General features: G+C 41.6%; 1 protein-coding gene across 1 annotated transcript in view; it reads left to right on the forward strand.

Moving 5' to 3' along the window:
* Window positions 1-25,764, forward strand: part of EXOC4 (exocyst complex component 4) — a 722,726-nt gene that overhangs the window by 611,110 nt on the left and 85,852 nt on the right. The window contains exon 14 of the mRNA XM_026511236.4: window positions 4,139-4,317. Coding sequence (XP_026367021.1) covers window positions 4,139-4,317 — 179 coding nt within the window. The remainder of the gene's footprint in view (window positions 1-4,138; window positions 4,318-25,764) is intronic.

Raw genomic sequence — 25,764 nt, forward strand, 5'->3', positions numbered from 1 at the left:
GGAGCCGAAGATGAAGGGTAAATAGAAATTCAGATCTAGAAAGAGGAAACAGTATTGGCCCAGATGCTGGGTGGTCGTCACTGTGGCAGCGAGATCCTCAGTTGTAGACAGTGTCCGCATCTCGAGCAGGCCCGGAGCCTCGGTCCGAACCAGCCGTCAGACCAGCCAGCCGCCCATGGCCTCCCAGTTCGGCTTAAGTAACTCTAACGTCCACGTCCTCCAACTTTCCCTGCCACAATTCTTGACGTGTCCCTTCGAAAGATTTTCTCATTGGCGGTAGGGTTTCCAAGTTTTGTTTTTAATTAAAAAGTAAACACAGTCTTGGGGGAGAGAATGTGGAAAATACAGAGAAGCACCGGGCATGGTCCAGGTCCAGTTAGCTTTCTGGTATGTAGACATCCAGTCTTTTTTAGTTTAGATAGACATATAATCGTTTTCTTTTTAAATATCATACAGTACATACAGTTTTATAACAGCTTATTTTACTCAGCTGGGGATCATGGCTAAAAATAAGCCATAGCCAACATTTTTCTATGGTATCAAGTGTTTTCTCCAATGTAATTTCTAATGCCTGCATAGTTTTCCATAGTGTGGATATACCATAATTTATTTAAGAAATTAGAAGGTTTAGAAAAAGATCTGTAGTCGAGCAGCTAAAGCCATCCCTTCAGGATTGTTGTAACACATAAAAACCGTCCACCAAGCTCTTTGACACACACAAATCCTCGAAGGAATGATTTTTTTGTGTGAAATGGTTATAGCTGTCAATCACTTATTCCCGATGTCATGGTTTCTGTGCTCTCTCCAGGTTGTTAGGGGGTGATTATGGATTCCTGTCAAATGAGATGTGTACTATGTATTCAACATGAGGCAGTTTGTATTTTCCTCAGTCTGTTGCTCTCCCGTCGCAGGAGGTTAAGCAAATCTGAGTGAGCCAAAGGGAGATGGGATAGGCATCCAGGGCTGAAAGCACACCGCAGACATGCCCGAGGCCCAGAGACCCCCACACAAGCAGATTAGACTTCTACATAAATACATTTGTCTTGATTGTCACATTCCACCCAGGGTTACACCTACATGCATGAAAACGCCTCGGAGCCTGTTTTTCAAAGCTGTTTGCCTCCCCTGTTGCGTTTTAACCACTCGGCTCAGAGGCATTTTTTGTGTTATATCTATCAAAGATGATTAAGGGGCTGGGAGAGTTGATATATAAGGACACATTAAGAAAACGAAATATTTACAGCTTGACTGAATGACAGCCACAGAGAAGATGCTAGAACTGTCTGCTGGGCACAAATCAAGGAGGAGACATTGTTTTGCTTTTCCCAGTAACTTGATTTTAGGGATATCTAAATTCAGGGAAAGTTTTCTGAGGGTGACATCATTTATGCTAATTCGATCATTGTGTCAGTTAGAAATTGCATTTAGCTGCTGGTAGCAGAAACTTCGAATCGCAGTGGCTGAAACAAATAGGGTTTTATTGTCCCTCCTGTGACATGAAGCCCAGAAGCGCATTGTCTGGGAATGCATGGCAGCTCCATGCTGGCACTGGGGCACCCAGGCCCTCCTAATCTTTGACTCCAGTATTCTCAGCATTATTTTCATACTCAAGGTCACCTGATGTTTGAGGAAGCACTCTAGCGTTCCAAAAAGGCAAGGGGCAAAAGAGGCCCCTGCCAGCTGAGACTGCTTAAAAGGGCTTTCTTGGAAGCCCACTTACTGATTTTGGTTTATAGCTCATTGACCGCCACATCTGCAAGAAGGGCTGGGAAATTGAGTGGGTTTTTTTGTTTTGTTTTGTTTTGAAGTTAAACACAAGGCTGACCCCAACAATCCCAGGGTCCTTTGCCTAAGAAGGCATGGGAGGATGGGTACTGGCCAGGCAACTGGTGGTTTCTATCACAGTAATTTACCTCTTGAAGATTCTGGGAAGTCTGGACTCTGAGACATGGTGACATTTGCTATGATGTTACAAGGTTCCATTTGTAAAACTGGTCCTTGAGATCTAATTGACTGACTTCTGATCACTCATCTACTTCAATTAATTCATCATAGCATTACTCCAGGTTGACGCCAAATAAACCTGCCATCTCAACAGACTGTAGAGTGATCATAACTATAGCTTGTTAGCTTTCACCAAGTTCCACGCACTGGGTCATGCACCTCATATCACCTGAATGATTGTTTCAAAATCCTCCAAGTGGGATGGGGCATGGATAAAGACAGATAAAAGAAGGCTCACCCGTGGGGGATTATGGTACCCTTCTCTCTACTTTTGGAATTATTGAAATTGTCCCAGTAATGGTTGGTTTGTTTTTTAAAGAATTTATTTATTTGAGAGAGGGAGAGAGAGCACAAGCAGGGAGGAGGCGTAAAGGGGGAAGCAGACTCCCCAGTAAGCAGGGAGCCTGATGCAGGACTCGATCCCAGGACCCTGGGATCATGACCTGAGCTAAAGACAGAGGCTTAACCGACTGAGCCACCCAGGCGCCCCAGTAAAGGTTTCTCAGGTCCCCTGCAATGTTTACATCACTTCATCTGAGGTCAGCACTCTCACCCCTAGCAGACGATGCTCAGAAAAGTGAAACCGAGTCCCACAGTAAATGGCAGAGTTAGGATTCAGCACCAGGTTTGTGTGACTTTGAAGCCTGTGCTCTAACTCTGAGTATGCAAAGAAAGCGTGCTTCCCAGACAGTAGCCTGAAACTAGTTGGAGATGCAGACTTTTGGGTCCCACCCCAAGACCCGTTACGAGTCCCCTAAGTAAGGTTTGTATGCACACTCCGGTTCCTGCGCTCAGTCTCTCTTGGCTCCGTGACCACCGCTTACCCAACTCAGTCAATCAAGTATGACTTTCCCTTAAAACAACGTAACCCTCCGTTGAAATAAGAAGCCTCGTGGTGAGTCACTCCTTGGTAGCATAAACATTTTTTAATAAGCTTTTCATTCACAGCAGTTGTTTCTTTCCACATGGAGCATCTGACATCGTGCGGGGCACTACACACCGCTGTGTAGCATCGTCCTGACTCCGTGTCCCCTGTTACTGATCACCGCTGGCTTGGAAGCTATTAACTAAAGCCTTTGCTTCTGCTCACTTAAGGTGTTCTGAGTTTTAAAAAGCTTTGGGACTTACAGAGAACTCTCCAGGTGCCTGTTCCAACCTTCACTGGCAGTGGCTCTGCGTCCCCACCTGCGTGGGACTTTCCCTAAAAGACAGGATTTTTCTCCCCAGCATCCTCAGGCGTCTTCTGTCATTTCAGCCCTCTGTCTTTCTGAAAGAAAGGGCGCTGTGGGAATTAGAGTCCCAGCTCTGCCACTCGTGTGTCATGTGGGCACCACGGTTCACTCTCTGAGTCTCCGTTTCTGCCTCTGGGCAGTGGAGGCACCATATGGTCTCTAGGGGCACTTCCGACTCCCTCCTCCTGTTACCCCACAGAATCTGATTTTTCAGCCCTCCCCCCCCCCCGAACATTATGAACATACTGGGCTTTGTGCAAAGACCACCTGACTGTATTTTTCCAGTCAGTAAAGGTATCCAGCATTGATTTTTATTGGTCTCTCTTTTCGAATAGTACATACCTTAACTTAGCCTGTAGTTTGCTTCGGGTCCCTTTTACACCAAGTCAGTGAGTGAATGAGTGAGGCCTGTCATCGACCTCAACTATAATCTGCTCTCTTAAAGAGACTGAACCCTCTTTGCTTTTGAACATTTAACAAAATTTTCCAGCCGATTAACCTGGTGGTTTTATTTATTACAATAACCTTCAAAACATGTGCATTTTTCACGCCCTAAGCTGTTGGGCAACGTCCATAGCAGAAGAGGCAAGAAAAAACCCCACAAGAGGGCGTGCATCAAAGCCATCCCCAGGGACCATCACTCTCCAGGTGAGGCCCATGCTGGTTCCTGTTGAAAGTATGAACATCAGGGAAACTTCATTCTTCTAAGAACAATGTTTCTCCTGCTGGAATAATTTTAAGCAGGTATATGATAGTTTTCTCACAACAGTAAACCTAGGAAAGATAGCATGCTACGAAATACTGCCAGATAACAACCATGTGCTAGCCCTGCCTGAAACAGTATTGCCCACGCCTCTCTTTTCCGTGCTGTAGGTGAAGTATGTTTCTGCTTTGTTTCTCAGGGCAGCCTTTGGCAAGGAGTCGGAAGTTCTTATTGGGAACCTCGGTGATAAGTTAATCCCTCCGCAAGACATCCTCCGTGATGTCAGTGACCTCAAAGCTTTGGCCAACATGCATGAAAGCCTGGAGTGGCTAGCCGGTCGAACAAAGTCGGCTTTCTCCAATCTTTCTACATCCCAGAGTAAGTATCTATGATGGCGGCGGTTGTGGGGACAGTGGAAGGAACTAGACTGAGTAGTTTCCTTTGAAACGCAGGTGTGTATACACGTCCAAGTTGTCAGAAGGGCCGTGCTAGACCTGTGCAAGAATTCTGCTTTGGCTGCACCTCTCATACTTTGTGATTCTGCTAAAGAAAGTAATCTCGGCTTCCTGTGCGGAGCATGGAAAGCCAAACAAGGTTCACGTTCACATAGCTTGATATTAAACCTTCAAAACATAAAATCCTGGGAGAACGCACCACTGTGTCTCCAGAGCAGAAAACAGTACCTTTGTCCTCCTTACAACTTCTCAAGGATAGAAACTGCCTCAGAGCTGAGCACACGGCTGCTGTTTTCACTCTAACGGCCGTAAAGCTAATGAAAGGGTTTCTAACAAGAGAATAATAGAAGTGACTGAAGGTGCTAGAAAATAGAGACTATGAGAAAAGCAGTGATTCCCGAAAAGGGATGGCTGAGAGATAACTTACAGAATTCAAGGAATGGAAGGCATAGGATATGAAATAAAAATGGGAAATTTTTTTCTATTGAGGACCAATGACTCCGAGAAAAATAGTTTTGAAAACTTTAGGGCACATACACTCTATTCACTAGCGATAAAATAAATGCTTTAGGGCACTTTAAAAGCATGAGTTCAGAAGTATGTGTTAGGTCGTTAAAATAGAAGCAAAGAAACAACGATAGGAAGAAGGAATAAAGCTTATTAAAAAATGTTTATGCTGACAGATTGGAATGCATAAATAAACAGCAGGAAAAAGTAAAATAACAGCAATAACATGAAAGAACCAGAATCAGCTTTGAACTTAATATTAGAGTTAACTGTTAGGAGATAATTAGAAGGGAAAAGCCCTCATTGTTTGGACTGTGAACTTCAGAGTAAGTTATTTATTATCATTGTCTCTTGAAAAGTCATGCTTTGGTTAACCACGGCTTCCAGCTCGAGATGGAAGAGGTGGGGATGAAGCTCACAGGGGTAAATTCTTCCCTGAAATACGTGCCCCTGGAGGCTCAGAATCCCTTCAGTGCTCACTGCTGAACCCCCCTTGTGCTACTTACGTACCTACCCTGAAGCTCAGTGGTGGGTGGGGGAAAACGAACAGAAGGAAGGGGGCTTTTGAGCAAGGTTATATCTCTGCTTTAGAAGTCTTCTTGAAATACTGCTTTTCATTTATACTTTTATTTTTATGCTAATTATTTAACATTACTTTTTATCTGAGTCTAAAATTACATATACGTGGTCTCAGCGTCTGTAAGGATAGTTTGGGGGATAGGATGGTTTGGGCTCAGTGTGGGGTCTGAGCAGATCCGCGTCAGGAGATACCCTTAAAAGGCCCTCAACTTTCTAGTCCTGTGAGTATCAGGCAGTCTGTCACAAGCAGTAGTCTAAATTATCCAGTTTTTCTCCCAGCCCCACCTCACTCCACCAAAAATGAAAGTCAGAGCTAACTTCCCTTTTGCTAATTGCCAAATAATCAGTTCTGTAAAAGGATCACACGCTTCTTTCCCCAGTTTCCTTTGACCCCTACAAATGCAGGGCTGCTTGGGGTCAGTTGACTAGTGACATTTGGAAGGGGTCCTCTTGTTTGGTAGGCTACAACATCTAATATTTAATAATGCAGTCTCTTAAAAAAAATAATAATGCAGTCTCTTATTAACAGTGGCTCAGCATTCCAGATTTCTCTTCTGTCCATTTGAAAAGGGTTTTGCAAAGCAAAACAGTCCATAACCTCTACAGCAAGCCCCTGAGTGATTCACACAGGGTAACCTGACATCAGCTGTTTTCAGAAAGAGAAAGATGTTCTCTGAGTTATGCTCAACTTTGTAATTGCACGATTTACCTGTTGTGTTCATGTCACTGAGAGTGCCCCATACACTTGATGTCTAATTCTTGCCTTTAATCATCTCTGTTATTCTGACAAAGATCTCTTCTACCACACCCGTTAATACTTTGTCTCCTGTGTTCAGTTGCATTTTATAATGTAAGTTGAACTCTCTCAGTTCTTTTCTGGGCGATCATTCCACCCAGTGAGTGGTTTAAGTGACTGCCAGCATCTTGACGATCAGTACAAAACCCAAGTGAACTGTAATCACTACTTATGTTGTCTTTGCTAAAACAAAGCATTGAGCGAACCTGGTTCATTCTGCTAACAACAAGCCTGGCTCACCCACACTCAGCGGTTCTTTGAATTCCCAGGAGAGATGCCCGTTGATGTTTATAATTTGAGCAAAGCAGGGAATTCTCTGATAATGGGTTACTTTGATTGCCCCATGTCCGTGTGACTCTAGAAAGGGAATAAGGGATTGCTCTTTATTATTCCTTTGAAAAGTGAACCAAATGATTACCTCAGCAAAAGTGTTTCCAAATCTGGAGAGTAGGTAACATGAAGAAAATGGCAGCCTTTTATCTAGCACTCAGGGATACTCAGCAGGATGGGAAGAAATCCAGAAAAGAAGATTTTAGGCTTATTTCTTGCTCCACATTCTATTAACTATTTGGTAAATACGTGGCTTTGCTATCATGACGAAGCTATTAATGTTGATGGAGTAGAGGAAATTTGCAGGAAATGATTTTCGTAGGAGAAGATCTCTCCAAACATTACAGCAGGCCTGTCATCCATCAGGACATCTCATGTCACGCAGAAGAGAGTACTGCACTTCCGTGGCAGGGCATGGTTGCCCATTTGTCCAAGAGGTGAAAGCTGACCATTTCTTCAAAGGTGATTTTGCTGTGTCTTTTAGTGTTTGTTTAAATGTCATTCTGTCTCTTTGCACTTAAAAGGGTCTCCTCGCCTCAGAGAGGTCCTGACTACATCAGAGGCACTGCTCTTACTTTCATCCTACTGCAGTCCTTGGTTCCTGCTCCTTTTTTTCTGGTATCCCCCACCACCCTCATCTTCCTCATACCTATTCTACTTAGAATTCTTTCCATTGAAAGAAGGAGACAAATTAAAGGAAAAATAATGCATTGATGCATAAAACTGGTACACCGAAGGCTTCAGGTATGGCTGGATCCAGGTTTACAAGATAGCATCCTGTCACAGACATGCTTATACACCTGCCCGTGCTCTCTTGTGCACTCTCTCTCTCTCTCTCCCTACCTTTCTGTCTCCCTTCCTCTGTCTCTTGGTATTTTCTCTTTATTGCTTTCCATCTCAGTCAAGCACTTTCTGTATGGCAACATCCTTGGCCACTTGGCCACCAGCAGCCCCAGGATTATTTGATCCCAGACAAAAAAAGCATTTTTCCAAGAGCTCCAGAAGCAGTTCCAGAAAGGCCTTGGATGACCTAGCTTGCCCTTCTCTCATGGGCTCTCCCTGATTCTCTTTGTATAAGCCTGTTTTCTGCCTCTGCTTTTCTCCCCATCTGCAACCCAGTCTCTGTCTCCCACTCCCTGTTTTAGAACTCCTTTTATGTTCAGAACATGGTTTCAGTGCAAAGAAGTTGAGCAGGATCATATTTAGCATTGGGAGTTCAGGATCTCGGTTTATACATATTTTCCCCCATGGATCACAAGTTCAACCTTGTAGTACAGACTCAAGATAACATCTGCCCTTTGTCCTATCTGCTATGTGTAAGAATCCTAAACAAAGACTCTGAGATGAACTGCTCCGGTTCAGAAAATTCTCAGCAAATGTGACCTACATAAAAATTGTTGGAGTGTATTCAGTTTGAACATTAATGGTTTTCTTTTGTAGTGTATCCTTTTGTTTTAGAGATGTGTGGCTTTTAAAAACAGGCTATGGAGAACTGGAGGGGCTCAAGGGCTTATTTTGTCTGCATTGCTTCCTCAGGGGGCCTCCTCTCTGTCTTGGATTCTGTAAAAAATCTCTAGGATTAGAGATCCTAAAACTTCCTTGATTACATATTCAACTCTTTAACCTTACCATCTGGGAGGTCATTTTTTTTTTTCTTTCTTTTTTTTGAAAAGTCCCTTTGCTTCAGTCTAACCCTCTTCTGCCTATTCTTCAGAAATTAGATGTTGAATATTTTCTCCATAAAATACTACGTGTATCTGAAAATACTTCCCTGGCCGCTATCTGCCCATCTCTAGGTATTAAAGACTTCTGGCCTGAAAATCCCAGTCTCTGACTCAAGGGCAACTTCAAACATGGCAGAATTAGGAGCCCAGAGCAGGCCCAAGTTCACTCACACTCTCTTGGTTGGTGAACTTAGCTGTTTGTGAATGTGGGCCCTACCGTAGGTTCCTTTGACCCAGGCTACCCACCTCTACTCATAGTTCCCATGGCTGAATTTCTTGCTGAGCCCACGTGCGTGGATGATAAGCAATAAAATATAATACCCTCGTCTTTTCCACGCTGAACAACCGAAAGGTTAAAACATCCCTCTAACCTCCAGCGTGAGTAAATGTCATAATTTTGGTTTCTGGAGTTGGTTCAGGAATTGTAGTATTAGTTTTACAATTATTTATCTGTTTTTTATTGTAAAAAAATACATAATATTAAATATACCATCTTAACCATTTTTTTAAGATTTATTTATTTGAAAGAGAGAGAGAGCATGCACCAGTGGGGATAGGGTTAGAGAGAAAGAATCTTCAAGCTGACTCCATTCTGAGTATGGAGCCCAAAGCAGGGGGGGCTCCATCCCACAACCCATGGGATCATGACCTGAGCCAAAACCAAGAATCAGATGCCTAACCAACTGAGCCACTCAGGCGCCCCCATCTTAACCATTTTTGAGTGTACAGTAGTGTAGTATTAAATATTGTGCAGCAGGTCTCTAGAACTTTTTCATCTTGCACAACTGAAACTCTATACCCGTTGAATAATTCTCCATTTCAGTGCTGGGTAACCACTTTCTACTTCCTCTTTCTAGGAGTTTGACTTTAGATACCCTTATATATGTGGACTCAAACAGTATTTATCTTCTAGCAACTGGCTTATTTCATTTAGCATAATGTCTTCAAGGTTCATCCATGTTGTAACATGTGACAGGATTTCCTTCTTTTTTATGGCTGAATAATATTGCATTGTGTGTATCTACCACCTTTTTTTAATCTGTCGGTCTGCAGTGGACATTTGGGTTGTTTCCACTTCTTGGCTATTGTGAAGAGTGCTGCCATGAATATGCGTGTGCAAATTATACTGCTTTCTTGAAATGGAATTATGGCTCGTGATCTTAGAAATCATCTAGTCCAACTCTGTTATTTTGCACATGAGGAAATTAAGGCTTCAGAATGGCCACACTGCATGTCTGTGCCTGAGCTGGGATGGAAGCAAGTCTTCAGATTCCCAGTTTAGTTTTCTCTCCACTACATCGCTGTCTTGACCAGAACCAAGTGTCAGTACTGGCGGGGCTGGCAGGGCCATTCATGCCGTATTTCTATTAAACCGCCCAGGAGGGTCATCATATGTTTTAATGCAAGCGCTTTAATGCCAACATTTAACCTGTGATCATTTCTCATCATCATTGCCAGTGTATAACCAGGATTTCTATTCCTTAGATTTACAGGATTAGTGCACATATCCCTTTCAGATTTCATCATCGTTGAGAATAGCACATTTCTCACATTTGTCACTCTGTTTTTGTTCTACAAGTATTTGCTAACTTAGAAACTCCACCTGTCTTGTTGCCATGTTGTATAATAAATTCTAGACACTGCGCTCTCCTGTACAGTAGCCACTACCCTTGGGTGGTTATTTAAATTTAAATTAAATAAAACTAAAAATTCAGCTCCTCAGTCATGCTAGCCACATTGACAGCAATGCAGTGTTTCCCAAACTTAGCAGTGAATTCTCTCTCCGAAGAACATCTCACAGGACTTTGCTTCCGTGGAACGACTTTTGGGAAACACTGTCCTATGCTATATTTATATAATTTGTTCAGAATCTTTGATTTCTCCCCACACAGTCAGGCCAGGACAGATGTTTTACTATTGCAGGAATGTAATTTCATATAATTGGCAAATGTGCACACCATCAGATGATTTCTGTTGCAATTTGGTTGATTATTTGATTTGTTCAATCATTTTTAGAAATGTTCGCATCAATATAAAATGACTGTGGTTTCCTTTTTGCTTGTTTCAAACTGGGCTGCGATACTGACACTTCTCCAGTGACTGTGCACCTTCCTCATGGTTCGCAAAGACTCTAATAGAATTCCGCACCTCAGTTCATTGTCAAATGCTAATATGTCCATCGTGGGGGTCCAGGGATTGATTTTATTAGAATTTTTATTTTGGAATAGTTGTAGATTCAGAGTAAGTTGCAGAAATGGTACAGAGTTTCCATGCATATCACCCTCAGTGTCCCCGTACTGTTAACATCTTATATTAATATGGTACATTCATCACTACTAATGAACCAATATTGACACCTTACTATTAACTAATGTCTTTATTAGAATTTTCTTCATTTCTACCCAATGTCCTTTTTCTGTTCCAGGATCCCATCTAGGATATCATAATGTATTTAGTCATTATATCTCTTTAAGTTCATCTAGGCTGTGACAGCTTCCTAGACTTACTTTCTCTTTGATGACCTTGACTATTTGGAGGAAAACTGGTTGGGTATTTTGCAGAATTGTCCTTCAATATGGGTTTACCTAATCTCTTTCCATGATTAGATTGGGCTTATGGGTTTTGGGAAGGAAAACCACAGAGATAAAGGCTATTCTCATCAAATTGTTTCAGGAATAACTCCTATCAATGTGACTTATCACTGATGATGTTCCGGGATTGATTTCTTTGCCTCCAATTCATGTAGCCCTCTCCAGACAGTTCCTTCTGAATTCTGGAACGACTTTCCACTTTTCCACCACAAATGGCTTTGTGTGTTTTATCCTTCTAGTGACTATTTTTTAACAGGATGAATGCATCTCTTATAAGCCCAGTGTTTGGACAAGTTGAATAGCTGCTAAAGAAAGTAGTTGTCTACCTTAAACAGTTATACAGTTGATTTGGATTCTATAATCTTATGGGTCTTGAGAGTCTCTGTGTGGGAGGAGCTGTTTTTTCCTACCCTGAGCCACCAGATTAGGGCCTACAGCTACTTCTTAGTTGCCATATGTGCCAAACACTCCTGAATAAACGTACGCAACCGTATTTCAGACAAAGCCATGCTGAGATGAAAAGAGCTATCTGAATTTTCTTTCCTAAAAAAGTCAACATGCAGTGTTGACTCCAAGCCTGTATATGAGTGAGACTTGCTTCCTGGGAAATGCAGAGTAGCAGTTTTCAAAGTTGGCTACCCACCAATGGTAATCAATTGGGAGCTTTTATAATCCTGATGCTGGGCCCCACTGTCATTTCCATTTCATTGTTCCAACATGTGTCCTGGGCATCCCTGAGCCAATCAGATCAGAGGCTGAGAACCACTGTTTTAAAGGATTGGTTCGCAACCTTGGCTTCTATTAGAATCACCTGTGGAGCTTTCCCCGCTCCTCGGCGGGGTGGCGGGGGGAGGCCCAGACCACTGTGCTTTTGATCATCTCCCCAGGTGATTCAACAAATAGCCAGGATGGAGAACCACAGATTGAGAGCCCCCCTAGTGTCTTCTTTAATTTCTCTTCATATCTCTATTGGGGAAATTATTTGTAGTTATTTTGCCAGCTCTTCTATTCTCAAAAGCTTGGGATTAACATAGCTTCCCATTTTCTGGACAAGAGCACCGGGCACAAAATGTTATACTTTGAGTCTGTGCCAGAGTCAGGACAACAGCCCACTTCTGCTTCGCAGTTTTTTAGAGCTAGTCAAACTGTGTCTCAAATTTGGGTAAAAATAAAAAACATTCTTCTTACCCTTCTCAAGCCAGCCAAATGAGAAGGGCACAAGGAATCCTTGTCTCCCTTAATACAAAAGGCTGCAATCGCCAAACCGATCAAATGAATGCGGAATTGTGTACAAGTCAATTGTATAACTGAAATTAAGGATGGAAAAGCTCCAGGTGTCTGTATGCTCCCATCCCTCACGTCCATGGTTTTGTGGCATACCGGGAGGCCTTTATGCGTTGCCTACTATAATTTATCGTTTTCTAGAAGACGGAATATGAATTCTCCCATGCTAGAGCTCACTGTCAAGGGCTTTTTCTGCCTTACTGGTAAATGAAAGATAAAATGCAGACCCCTCCACACACACATACCTACTGCTGTATGTTTTTCTGCCTTGACACAAGTGTGAATAAAAATGTCCCTAGGCAAGAGCTCATGGGACACTGTCCTGTTTCAGCTTTACATTTGTCAAACTATTAAGCCAGAGTTTTCCCTGTCATAATTTCATCTGATTATTTTTAATTAAAACTCCACACATGGTAATTCCTCTCTTGCTGCAGTATTTACAAGTTTCAAATATTTGTAGACTGTTATCAGACAGCTCCCCGTCAGGCATTGCTTAGCACGACTCTACATGTTCAGTTGCTCTGATCATCTTTCCGAGGTTAGGCTTTCCAAGCCATCGTCAGTTTTTGGTCTTATTAGTTGTCATTTTCTTGAATCTCCTTCTGTGGCTTCACTCTTTCCATCCTCCTTCCTCTGTTGGTGATACCGTCCACGTTCACTGCCTTGGTTAATTTCGTAAGCGTGCTTTTTTTTTTCTTTTTTAAAGATTTTATTTATTGATTTTGAGAGAGAAAGAATATGTGAGCAGGGAGAGTGACAGAGAGAGCATCTCAAGCAGACAGCACGCTGAGCGTGGAGCCCGATGTGGGGCTTGAACCCACAACTGTGAGATTGTGACCCGAGCCGAAATCAGGAGTTGGCTGCTTAACCGGCTGAGCCACCAGGTGCCCCTCATGATCATGCTTTTTACTGAAAAAATTAAATTACCATTGGTCTTATAACTCCGTCATGAGTTTCCTGTGCACTGTCCAAGTCTAAATTTATTTTGATCTTATTTAATTGACGCTACTTCTACTTTTGTATGAGCTTTTATCACTTTTTAGAATAATGTCCAAGTATGTTTCCGTGTTGTACCCAATTTCACAACTAATCATATGTTTTGTAGGAGTAAAAAACACCAAATGATAGTCTTATGATGATTCCATTTTGTTCCTTTTCAGTCTTAATTGTACTCTGTTATTTATAAACTGATTGAAATTCATCTTAGGAAGGAATTGCGTGGAAAGTTCCTGTGCTTAGGGTATTCACCTGATTCCTAGGACTCTCTTGAAACCCTGTTGTTACGAACAGTAGAGATGCTGGGGGTTCTCTCGTTTTACAAGGAAGACCATCTGGACCCCTCTAGCTCCTTCTCCATACTGGTGCGTTATGCACTATCATTGCTGATTATCGTCCCAGCTTCAGGCTGACCCATGTTGCTTTGCTTTGAGTACATTTTTAAATACTGATTCACAATGGTTAGTCCTCTTCTTAAACCTTTCTGCCCTGTTTTTTCCCTCTCCTCTCATTGAGTGCCCTCACACGGCTCCTAAAGCAGGACTGTTTTTGCCTCTCCCTGAACATCTGTGATGCTCTTTTAAGCTATAGACTGTCTCCCATACTTCTCCTCGTCTAGGAGGCCTATAGCACATATGTGACTTTGAAGTCAGATCCACTTAGAGACACGTGAGGCAAGTTACTGTGTCACCGTAGGGAAGTTATTTAGCCTTTCCGAGCTAAACAGGTCTCTTTACCTGTTAAATAGGAACAATGACACAATCTCATCAGCGTGCTGTAACCATTAAGTGAGATGATGAACTTGGGAGTTGTTAGCAGTGTGTGCTACACAGCACGGGGACTCAGTATGGGGTTCCTGGGGTTCCTACTCTCAACTCTCTCACGAGAGCTCTCTCTCTCATCGCTCTCCTCCCTTAGTGCTGGGTGTTGACCTTCCTCTCGCCCCTTTGGGCTTCTCTGTGATCTCAAGTCCTGTGGTTGCTTTTCAAACTCTAACATCTGTGCTCCTGAATCAGTTCTAGTCAGTCATGGCTCTCACTGCACAGAGTTCCCCAGTGTTTCAGAGGTCATGGGAATGTGTCTGAGAATGGACCTGCATCTGAGAGTCACCTCTGTCTACAAGTGCCCATCTGAGAAGCCAAAGTTGAATCGCCGAAAGATACCCTTTTTATTCTTCAAAACTATGAAAAGAAGGCTCAGTTGTTATTTAAAGACAGAACCGAAAACAGTGCCCTTCCTGTCAGTCAGCTGGTCATCTGTAGAGTTCATTGCCCTGTCCTGAGGACTGATTAGAAAGCAGTGCCCAACCTCCCTCGGCAAAGAGGTGATTATCAATTGTGAAGCTACGGAAGCCTAGTGCTGTGGGCATTTCAGTGTAATTGTGGAGCTCTAAGTACCTGTCCATAAAGAATTATGGGGCTGTTTCTCTGAAAACGCCGTTTGTATCCAGAAGGGAAATATTTTATTAAAATATGGAAATATCATGGATTCTTAAGTATGGTGGCTGGGAGCTTCCAACTGAACAATTGTGTCTTCAAACAAAACTATAAAATGGCAACAGGAAGAAGAAATAAAATTGAAAATCTTGAGGAAAGTGGGGAAGCCAGAAGATGTTGGGAAACGAGAGGGCTCTAAAATGGCGTGCTGAGGAGTCAGACTGCAGAGAACAGTGCAGCTGCAGGATTACCTGAGCCAACACCATGCTTAGGGCAGTAGGAGTTGAGCAAAAAATCTAAGGGGAGTGATTTAGCTGCCAAATGCAGAAGCCTCTTACAATGAGAATCGAGTGAAAGATTGTACCTGAAGGCATGGATTGTACTATTAAATCTAAGCTCTTATCTAGAGAAGCCCTGAGATAGTTGGGTGCTTTAAAACTTGAAATAAGCCCACTAACCATGACTTAATGAACGCCTCGCTAGAAAAAGAGAGTGTCTTTTAATTTCTTCAGCCATGAAACTAAGTCGAGGGATGCCGCAAAGTGCAGCGGGTAGGAGAGACGAATCCTGACAGGGAAAACGAAGAGGGTAGAGGGCTGGCCCAGATTTAATGGAAGAAATCACCATCGGTGGAGATTGAATTTAGAAAAATGCTCTAAATGTAAACTGGATAGGCTTTTTCAGACAGCTTACTTATTAATCAGTAGTGCATAAGGACCCTTTCCAGACTGCCAGCCCCAGTAAAGTGTGGCAGTGGGGCGCTCTGTGCAAATCGTGTGTGCAGGCAACAGTCCCAAAGGGCGTCACCGTGCTGATAATGGACTCAGTGTTTAGACTGCATTTCATACTTTCAAGGTCCTTTGTAATCATTAATTCTTAATCCCTTATCCCTGCCTCAAGCTGTAGTCGACAGGCCAGCCTTCATTCTCTCAGTTTTACAAAGCATGATCATGAAACAGAAATTTGACCATTTTGCCCAAGGTCAAAATGGGACAGTGACAGAATCTTTGTCAGAGTGCAGACCACAGTGTCTAGGAAAGCAACATAATCACCTGTTACTGGTGTGCCTCAGAAACCACAACTCAGTGCCTCTGTTTCCGCACGGGGGTAATGCTCCTCTTAGCTGCCTCCCAAAATTACAACAAGATGAATGTGATGCTGCGCTCCCGGCGCGAATGGCACCGGGTGAGCTTTAAAAGGGCGCGTGGGTCGGAGCGCCCGGGTGGCTCAGTCGTTTGAGCCTCTGACTCTTGATCTCATCTCAGGTCTGGATCTCAGTGTCGTGAGTTCAAGCCCCACATTGGGCTCCATGCTGGGTGTAGAGTCTACTTAAATTTAAAAATAATAATAGTAATAAATAAATAAAATATATAAATGGGGACGTGGGGGTAAGTGATCTTGACACTCCACCCATTTTAAGAAGCTGAAGCTTCAAAGCTGTACCCCCTCCCCACCCCAATCCGCAATGAGCATCTATTTTGGAACCCAATTCTGTAGTCATTTATTTAGGGAAAGGTTCTCTTACTTTTCTTAAATTCAATACTCTAAATGTATGTCCAGTATTATAAATCATAGAATAAAAATGTAAAAGACCTCCTCCTTCATAGGAGATACAGGTACATATCAGGTGTAGGTTTCCAAGGCACAGTGTTGTTTACTAACAGCAGTTAATTCTGTGTACTGACGTCTGTGAGCTCTGCTCATTGAATCCTGGGTGGATTTGACTGGAATCCTTAACTAACAACTTAATCCAATTTTTATGAAAGGAAGAATAATGAGGACTTTTCTGTACGACTGATGAAAAACCTAAGTGTCTTTCTAGAAAGTAAGAATATCTGATCAGATTCTTCAAGGAAGCAAAAATCCTGTAAATGTCAGAAAGATGTCACATGCTGGAAAACCCCTTTGGTCAAATTCATCTAAAGGAGGTACTATTTGTAGGTGACTTTTCAGCAAGTCTGTCAAAAGCTTCTTGCTACAGATAAAAATTCAATAACCTTTCACTGTGGATGGGCCCCAATTATCACTCATTTAAAAACAGTCCCTCTAATAGAGTATTTTATCATGCTGGACAGTCTCTGCATTGTTCATTATTTAGTGTTTGCTAAGCTGATGGCACTTCCGCTGCACTTTCCTTATCTCTGCTTCTTCAGAATTGGATTTTATATTTCCGAACCAGTCAGATATGACAAGTCATTTTCTTCCCTCTTGTCTTTTAAGAAACGCAAACTTGATTTTTTTTTTTTTTGACAATCGCCACTTAAAGATTAAAGTTATTGGAAATGTCTGTATTAACTAGCGTTGGGACATGTCGTGGAGGACTACTGCATTTTAATTGCAATTGAGGGTTTCCTCTTTTTATTCTTTTTATTTTATAATATGTGTATTCTGTATCTCTTTGGAGCCTCATTCTTCTCAAACACACAGCATATGGCAAAGATGAGGTATTATGAAGCCTGATGTTGTTAGAAGACAAGCCAAGGTATTATCAGAATTATTATATTATGGAACCTCAGTAAAGGTGGTGATAAGCTACGTAAGTGGGTCTCTCTATATAAAGATCGTCTTCATGTGAGCAACTTCCTGAAAGGAAAATGATAAAGTCATTAGCCTAATACCTCGGGGAGAAATGCAAATTCAAACAATATCGCTTTCTCTATATAGCTCATTATTGAGAATCTTAATGTTCTAAGTCTGAAAAATATTCAGTTCTCTGTGGTTCTTAGTGAACTATTTTTAAAAGAAGCATCTACTTTCTCCAAGCTTTGGAACTGATCTGTAATACAGTGTTTTAGTTGTTTACCTTTTACTCCAGATTCTGTGTTGGACACTGTCATGTAATAGGGCTGTTTTCTACTCAAACTAAGCATCTTCTCTTTCTAGTGAGGAATCTCTGGGAGATTTAGGTGAGGCAGGCTGAACAAAGGATCAGAATAAAGTGGTCACATGTCCTCTTCCTTCGTTGGAAACTCTGTGGGTCTAGTGAGGACCTGTCCATTTCTTCCAAGAGAGTCTCTTTCACAGTTTTTAGGGCAATATAGAACTTCACTCAAGGACTGCGATGACAAGGCTTTGACTTTTTACGGTACAGTCTTTTAAAGAGTGATACCAGGATACTGCGAAAGCACAAGAGAAATCCTTACCAAAATATTAATTTCAAGATTTATGGATTACTATTGTAAGCATCAAAACAAGAAGTAGCATCAGAGTCTCTCTTCATACAGGAATCATGAAGGCCATCCTTTAGGGTCAGCTTTATGAAGAAAAATATTTGCTCAAACTTTACTCAGAGAGAGATGTTCGGAGCTTCTGTCATGCCTGCTTCTGAAAGAGGGAGCGTGAGGAAAACTCCTTCGTGCTATTTGTTTAAAGGTACCACAGCCCAATTACCACATTTCTCAAGCCAGCAGCCTTGGGGCTTTTCACAGAAATCTTGGAAGTGTGCTAGAGAAACGCCCCCACAGAAGACTGTTGCATATGCTGCCGTATCTGCCTCGCTCCGGGAAGCAGAGCATGGGTCACTGACGGACAGATGGCTGCCACACGCACCACCAGTGGCCGGAAACTCCGCCTACAAACAAGTGGGAGCACTGCTTCTCTTCAACACGCTACCCAGATTTTCTCTTCTCTTGACCCTGCCCTACCCATGGAATATTGAGGCAAGACCTACATCTGATGTTTTACGCCTGCCTTACTACTGTTCCTCAGCACCAGGGTAACTCGACAGACAAGCATGAGCTTGGCCTTGGACAAGGCACTTTCACTATCATCCGTGGGATTGTTTATGTGACCAGTTGCTCATGGGATCAAGTCAGCTCACGTATGCATAACACCTGACGCAGTGCCTAGCAAGCAGTGATCGCTCGTCGGTGGTAGGGTTTTTTCCCTGCTGCTGCTTCTCTTTAAAGCTTGTTTCCCCCATTCTTGGTCATCCTGAAGATATTTTATTTCTGACTCTTTCATTTTGCTGCCATTATTTTCCCAGAGTGGTACTCAGTGTGAAATGCCCAGGTCTGTGTCCAGTTGTCTCCCCCCTTCTCCTGTCCTACCTCTTATTAACCAGGCCATTCTGCCTGAGTTTAATTTCACTGTCACGGGGTCTTTGGTGCGTTGCATTTTGAAATTAGGCTTTGAGCCCTTACATTTCACAGCTTCCCAAAAGCCATATGGTCATAGAACTCAGGCAGGCATAGGGTAAGGGGGTATTTATTCAGGTTCAGAGCAAGCAAAACTTCAGGTTAAACCTCAGCTCTCATTAAGTGACTTTCTCTGTAAACGTGCACTTGAGTGTGTCAGGAGACATAGGAATGAAGAAGCTGCTGTATGGTGGTTTTAGTAAAAACTGTAACAAAAATGACAGGCCATCCAAGCCCAGAGTCCTTTTGGCATCAAGGGCTCCTGTCTGTGTTCAACTGCATTCTCTTTCTCATTGGGAATTATAACATGTCTCATTGAGTTGATTGTGCATATGAATTTTTTTTTAGTTAGATGTCTTATAAACTTTTATTTTTTAAAAGCAGAATAACTATAGACTGTTAAATGTCTGAGTAGTCCTGAATATCCTTAGGATGGTGTACAGGATACCTACACTTCATAAATGCTATATAGAGAGAAATTTTAAAAATAAATAAATGCATATATGCATTAATTTAAAATATCTACCATAACTTTAAAGTACTCGATTTTTATTCACTATAGTCTTCAGTCTTCAATAAAATCCTGATGGCAAAGTATAACTTTAGTCTCGAAAACTTCCGATGTACTATATGCTGGCTAACTGAACATAATAAAAAAAAATTTTTTTTTAAATAAAAGAGTGCAAAGAGTTCAAGCCACTCTGGTCTTTCCATTAGGAGATTAAGATTTTTAAGTGCTAATATGATATTTTCTGCAGCGACTATTTGGTTAATTGATTATTCCCTGACTTTCTTTGTGTACCAGTCTTTTACCGAGGATCACTTAAGGTTTCACATACACCATGAAACTACAAGAAGGCTTCATTATCACAGAGCTTCTTTTAGTTTTAGCAGAGCCATTTGAAACATCTAAATGGTTGAAAAATGCATCCCAGTAATATACTGAGAAACAAGAATAGTGAAAATAGCTATTTAGCTTGAATTCATTAGGGGTCAATTACCCATGTTGCAATTCACTTAATTTCCTACTTTCCACACTGAATTAGTTATGTGAATTAGTTAACAACCCGGCCACCACTGCCAAATGAGCTCGCACTAAGACTGCTTTCCCTCATCAACACTCCACATCGGCTCGGATTGTGAACCAAAGCACTGTGTAGAAACCACAGCCAACCTGGGTGTGCTACACAGGGCCCGGTGAGTTCCTCATGCTGATACAGGTATTGACAAGGCTGGTATAATTATCGGTATCAATAATAGAACTGGTTCAGGCATAGCTCCTTGAGCATAGCGGGTACTCAGTAAATATTTCATCACATTAAATTAAATTAGCAAAGCACTTGAGTAAGAGCCGGAAATCTGCTACCTTTCTATTTGCTGAACCACCTGGTAAATCTGTGTCTGCAGATGAGCTGGCCCTTTGTCTTACATCTGCAGGTACTCCCATTGCCTTTCTTCTTCCTTTCATTTCAAGCACTGACAGTAACACAATTATCTCACAGAGCATAGGAAGGTTCCCTTCAAGTCATCTATTTATCTCCATTAAGAATTTCTCCTAAGATGAAACAGTACAATTACCTTTGGATTTTCATAGTATTTTTAGCCTCTAATGCCCTTATTTAAAGCAATATATTTAATTACATACCTATTTTATCCCTTGCTAAATGTGGATTTTACTTACTGAAAATGTTCCTTCTGACCTTTTACTTTGACTGGTCTTTCCTTAATCTTTCCTTCAGTACCTGTTTTGGCACAAATATTCACTCACCAACTGATGTGTTGCGATCCAGAAGTTCTTTTTTTTTTTTTTTTAAAGATTTTATTTATTTATTCGACAGAGACAGAGACAGCCAGCGAGAGAGGGAACACAAGCAGGGGGAGTGGGAGAGGAAGAAGCAGGCTCATAGCGAAGGAGCCTGATGTGGGGCTCAAACCCATAACGCCGGGATCACACCCTGAGCCGAAGGCAGACGCTTAACCGCTGTGCCACCCAGGTGCCCCCAGAAGTTCTTTTTTAAAAGTCTGAATGCACTTCTCCCATAGAAACATTGTTATTTCTGGTTATGGGATATGCGACATGATTTTTAATTTCTATGAGTTTCAATTATCTCATCTCTAAATTAGGTACAATAATAATGCCTGTTTTTGATAGTTGCTGTGAAGATCTGCTGATTTTACTTCCTAAATATTTCGACATCTGTCATTTCTTCTTCATCCCTACTGCCATTGCCCTAATTTACACCTCCATTGTTTCTCACCCGAATCCTCTCAGTAGCCTGCTTCCATTCTTCTCCTCCTATTACACAACTGCTATACCAGAGTGATCTATCTAAAGGCAAATCTGACCATACAACTTGCTACAGTGGCTTCTCTTCATCCTGTGGGCAAGGTCCAAGATCCTTAACATGACCTAGAATGTTCATCACAATCTGTATCTCTGTATCACAGTCTGTGTCCACACCAAACTGCCCTTAGTCTTCCTGCAATGTCATGCCATTTCTCAGCCCCTTATCTTTATTCAAGCTGTCTCCCCCACACTTAATGCCCATTCTCCTACCTCTTCCCATTCTCCTTCACCCATTCCTCTTTTAAAATTCAGCTTAAGCATCACCACTTACAGCAAATTTTTGTGGGTCCTTTCAGACTGAGTTAAGTAACCTTCATCTGAGCTCTCTCATACCCAAGAGCTATCTCTAGCACTTTACACACTGTATCCTGCCATTTATCTGTTTCTATATCAGCCTTATCAAACAGATTGTAAGCATTTTGGAAGTATGGACTTGGCTCCTTTCCTGTTTATACTAACTAATATAGTACCAGTACATAGAAGGGGCTGAAAAAATGTGGATTGTTTCAATTAGCATAAATGGACCAAAAAATTGACCTTAACCTCCATTAATATTATTATTCTGGTGGAGAAGTATATATTTCTATCTGGATGACTCCAAGAACACAATCCCCTATGCAGCAGTCTGAGAGAGAACTTTCTTCCCCACCTACTACCCCTACAATACCAATAACTTTCTAGTTTTTATTTCTAACATTTACTTACCCTGAGTGTATGTCTAAGATAATGTGATAGGACTGTATTTAGTGCTATAGTATAGACACGAATAGCCTCTCTCACTAGGGTAATATTGTGGCATAGACCCAGTAAACATTTGTGAAAGCCAATGAAAAAAGCCTGTCTGGAGTTGGGCTAAAAGAGAAGCTATAGACCGAGTCAAACTCCTCCTCAGAAAACAATTCTAAGTTTACTCCATAGACTAATAAATTGTCGATTTAGGCACCCCAATTTTTTGGCCATAGAGCAATGGTTTCTGGCAAGCAGAGTTCTAAGCTCTCCACCTTCTACTCTAACCAGAGCACCTTCTAGACTTGACGCCGCAACTGGAGATTAGTGTTGAACTCAACTCGTAGACTTAGCTATGAGTCTTTCATGTCCAGGGACTCAGAGGCTGTGAAGAGGCAAGCTGCCACGTCTATTTTTTATGTTGTTCCTAGCAGATTTCTTCTCAAGACATTGAGGTAGGAAGGATAACAGTGATCAATTGTGATGCCTGAGGTCTGCCTGTTTCTTACATAAAATATCGCTTTGATGCACCCAGGCATGCAGTTTGCCAAGGAAGACACTGGCATAGAATTAGAATTTAGGAGGGACATTCAGCAAATTTGATGGATCTATAGATTGGGGGAAGAGGAAGAACGCCATTCTGAGTAAAATACACCCCAGGTCCAACCAATGATAAAGTTAATAATTGTCACTTAGTATGAACCTTAAATAATTGGAAAAAAAAAAGTAATGCATGAACATACAAATTTATCTGTCCTTCCTCCATTAACCACACTGATACAAAGCAAAGGGGAAAATAAAATTCCTGTCTACAGGAACAAAGACAACAGGAGAAGAGAAAATCCAAGAAAGCTAATTTCTGAACCCGTAGTGAGTAAGAAGTTATACAACTTACGTTTAAAAAAAAAAAATTGGCATAGCTAACTACCTCTGAAAGAAAGAATGAAGATGGGGCTGAAGACAGGAAGACTTGTTGGAAGCTGTTTGTAAGACATTCACTCTCAGATTCTCTCCCCTCTTTGACATAGCTGTGGCACTGCGCCTATCAAATCATGACAGAGCACTGGCGGTTTGTTTTCTAAAAATGGTAAAATAGAGATTCCTTGGACTGCGAGACATAAGTCATAGTTGAATGTGGGGCTACCATCTTGAAATTAGGGCAGCTAATTCACAGTTCACATTAATGACTGCTGAGACCTGCCTCCTTCCCCGAGTGGCTGGCAGCCAGGTATATAACTTCAGACAAGAGACTGGAAAGTCTTTGAAGAATCTGAGTGGCCCAAGAGAAGAAAAACAAGAACAAAACCCAAAAACACTGACGACTGTAGTTCCCCGATGAAACAGACCAACCACATCAACTACCATGATGACCGCAGTCCACAAGTACTATCTCCATAGACACAAAACTTCAGTTAGTCCCACTTAAATATGATCAGATAGCCAGTGACAGGAGACATTTGAGGAAACCAGATAATATGAAACACAGAGACCAAAATAAACAGAAAACATAACTCAGAGGAAACAAGGATTATCCGGGGGTGGGGGGAAGCACATTAAAACACCCCTTAGAGTTAGTATCCCAGAAGAAGAAGGAAGAGAAGATACTGCATCCACAACAAAGTAGTATCCTATATAAAAGGAACATTCAGAGAACACAAAAGAACTTGTGAAAATTACAGTCCCTAACCAGAAATTAGAAGGTAGAATTGAAGAAATATCCCCCCAAAAAGGACAACATAAAGACAAATAAAAAGTAGGCAAAAATAAAAAGGACCCAAGGAGCAGTCCAGTATGTCCAACAGCTGAATAATAGGGCCACAGAGAGAGGAGAGAAATAAAGAGAAACATCAAAGAAAAATGAAGAAAACCTCCCAAAGCAAAAAACATTGATTTTCAAATTGAGTGAGACCAGAGTCTCTTAATGGATGAGGTTCCTCCTACCAAAGCAGTCATCACAAAACTGCAGAACCCTCAGAATAAAGAGAAAACCCTACACCGTCCAGGAAAAAAAGGGGGGGGGGGGCTAGGGGAGTGGTTTCTAGAAAAAATCAAGAAGCAGAAAAGCAATGACTCGTCAGAAGTAACACTGGTAGCTGGAAGACAGTAGAAAAATACCATTTCGGTTCTAAGAAAAATTATTTCCAACCTCAAATCCTGTACCTAACCAAATTGTCAGTTCGGTGTGAGGGAAGAACAAAAACTTAAAGAGTTTACATAAAAATAGGAAGACCTGATGAGAAGAAACGGAGATTGTTAACACAGAGAAAGAACTTGAGCGTGGTAATGACAGGAGATGCCAAGGAGGGCGGCTATGCGACAGGCATAGGGAGTAAGTGGCCCAGAGATGCGACGTTCAGAAGGTCTCAGAAGACCTGTTCAGGAGGATGATCCTGACAGAATACCCGGTGTGTTTGGATTTATGGAGAGAAGAAATTGTTTGATCAGGGAAGTGTTTGGGGCTGAATGATCCCTGCATACATAAGAAACTAAGCAAACGACTAAGTAACAAAGCTATTATTAGCACCAGAGGAAACAAATGTGTGGTCCAGTGGGGGGAAACTAAATACCACACAGCCTCAGATGTCAGGGGCACTTAGAAAAACATCAACATGACATATAGGTCTCACCAAAGTTAAGACGCAAGGGTAGGAAGAAAGCAGTGGGAAGAGTCACATACGTGGAGGGAGCTAAGTCCTCATCTTGCTGGTGGGAGGGCAACAAACACCGAGAAGTGGAAAATCAAGGAGCAGCAAAGCGGACAAATTCCTTAACTATGGAAGGCTGAGAACCGTGGAAATTAACTGGAAGAGTTAAAAGTGTTTACCTCCTGGAAAAGCTTATAAAAATGACTTTATTGGCATCTCTAGCTTTGATTACAATTAAAAAGTGAACTAAAAAGCAATTACAGTAGAAGTCCTCCCTGGGTCTTCACTTCTAAATTCATGATCAGTTGTAATGAATAATTTACAGTCCTGCATGAAAACGTTCGGTAGACCCTGTCAAGGAAGAGCCCGTTGTCCCTAAAGTTCCAGTCTTCCTGACATCCAGGAACTAGACAAAAACAGACTTTCCAAATGTCTGTTGGAATCTGGACCTTCAGTTTCTCCTGTGAAACTGATGACAAGAGTTAACTGTAGTCTGTCCTCATTCCCAGTACTGCCCACCAACCCCAAATCATACCAGCATAATTTATTTGCTCATGTTTGGATGAGATAATAAGAGCTCTCCTATCTAATATTTAATAAGCACTCTCCTATCTAATATTTAATAAGATCTCAGGTGGCCTCCCTATATTTGGCCTTGCTTATGGACACACTATCTTAGTCAAGATGTTTTCTGGTTTCTTAATGACTATCAGATTACTACAACCAACGGGATGTCTAACACAGAGTAGACAGAACTGGGTTCTGCTTCTCAGCTACTTCCATAAGAAATTGTAGAACCTTGACAATTTACTAAGCTTTAGATATAATGAAATATTAAGCCTTTATATTATATGTGCATGCATAAATAAATACACATGAGGAAAACTGGTAAAATAATTCAAGCGTGTTTAATATTTAGAGCTACAAGAGTATACCCCCCTAAGTAATAATATAAGCAGTTCACTCTTAAGATATTTCCACAAGCTATCTGACAGAGTTTTTGAGGCAAATCCCCCTAGGAGGATAATAATCACAGCAGAAGATTTAACTTGCCTTAAATTTCTACCAACAGATTAACTAGAAAGTCAGATATTATGCTATTACAATATTCTGGCCATTAACAAATGTTTACAAATATATGATCAGAACTTGGAACCTACTTCTTTATGATCAAAACATAAAGCTATTAGCGAAACATTTCACTGTCTTATAAGATAACAGAGCTTCCAAGATTGGCAGGACCTTAGTCAAACTAGGCAGCTCCAATGACGAA

This window comes from Ursus arctos, unplaced genomic scaffold, assembly GCF_023065955.2.
Source record: "Ursus arctos isolate Adak ecotype North America unplaced genomic scaffold, UrsArc2.0 scaffold_3, whole genome shotgun sequence".
Lineage (NCBI taxonomy): Eukaryota > Metazoa > Chordata > Mammalia > Carnivora > Ursidae > Ursus > Ursus arctos.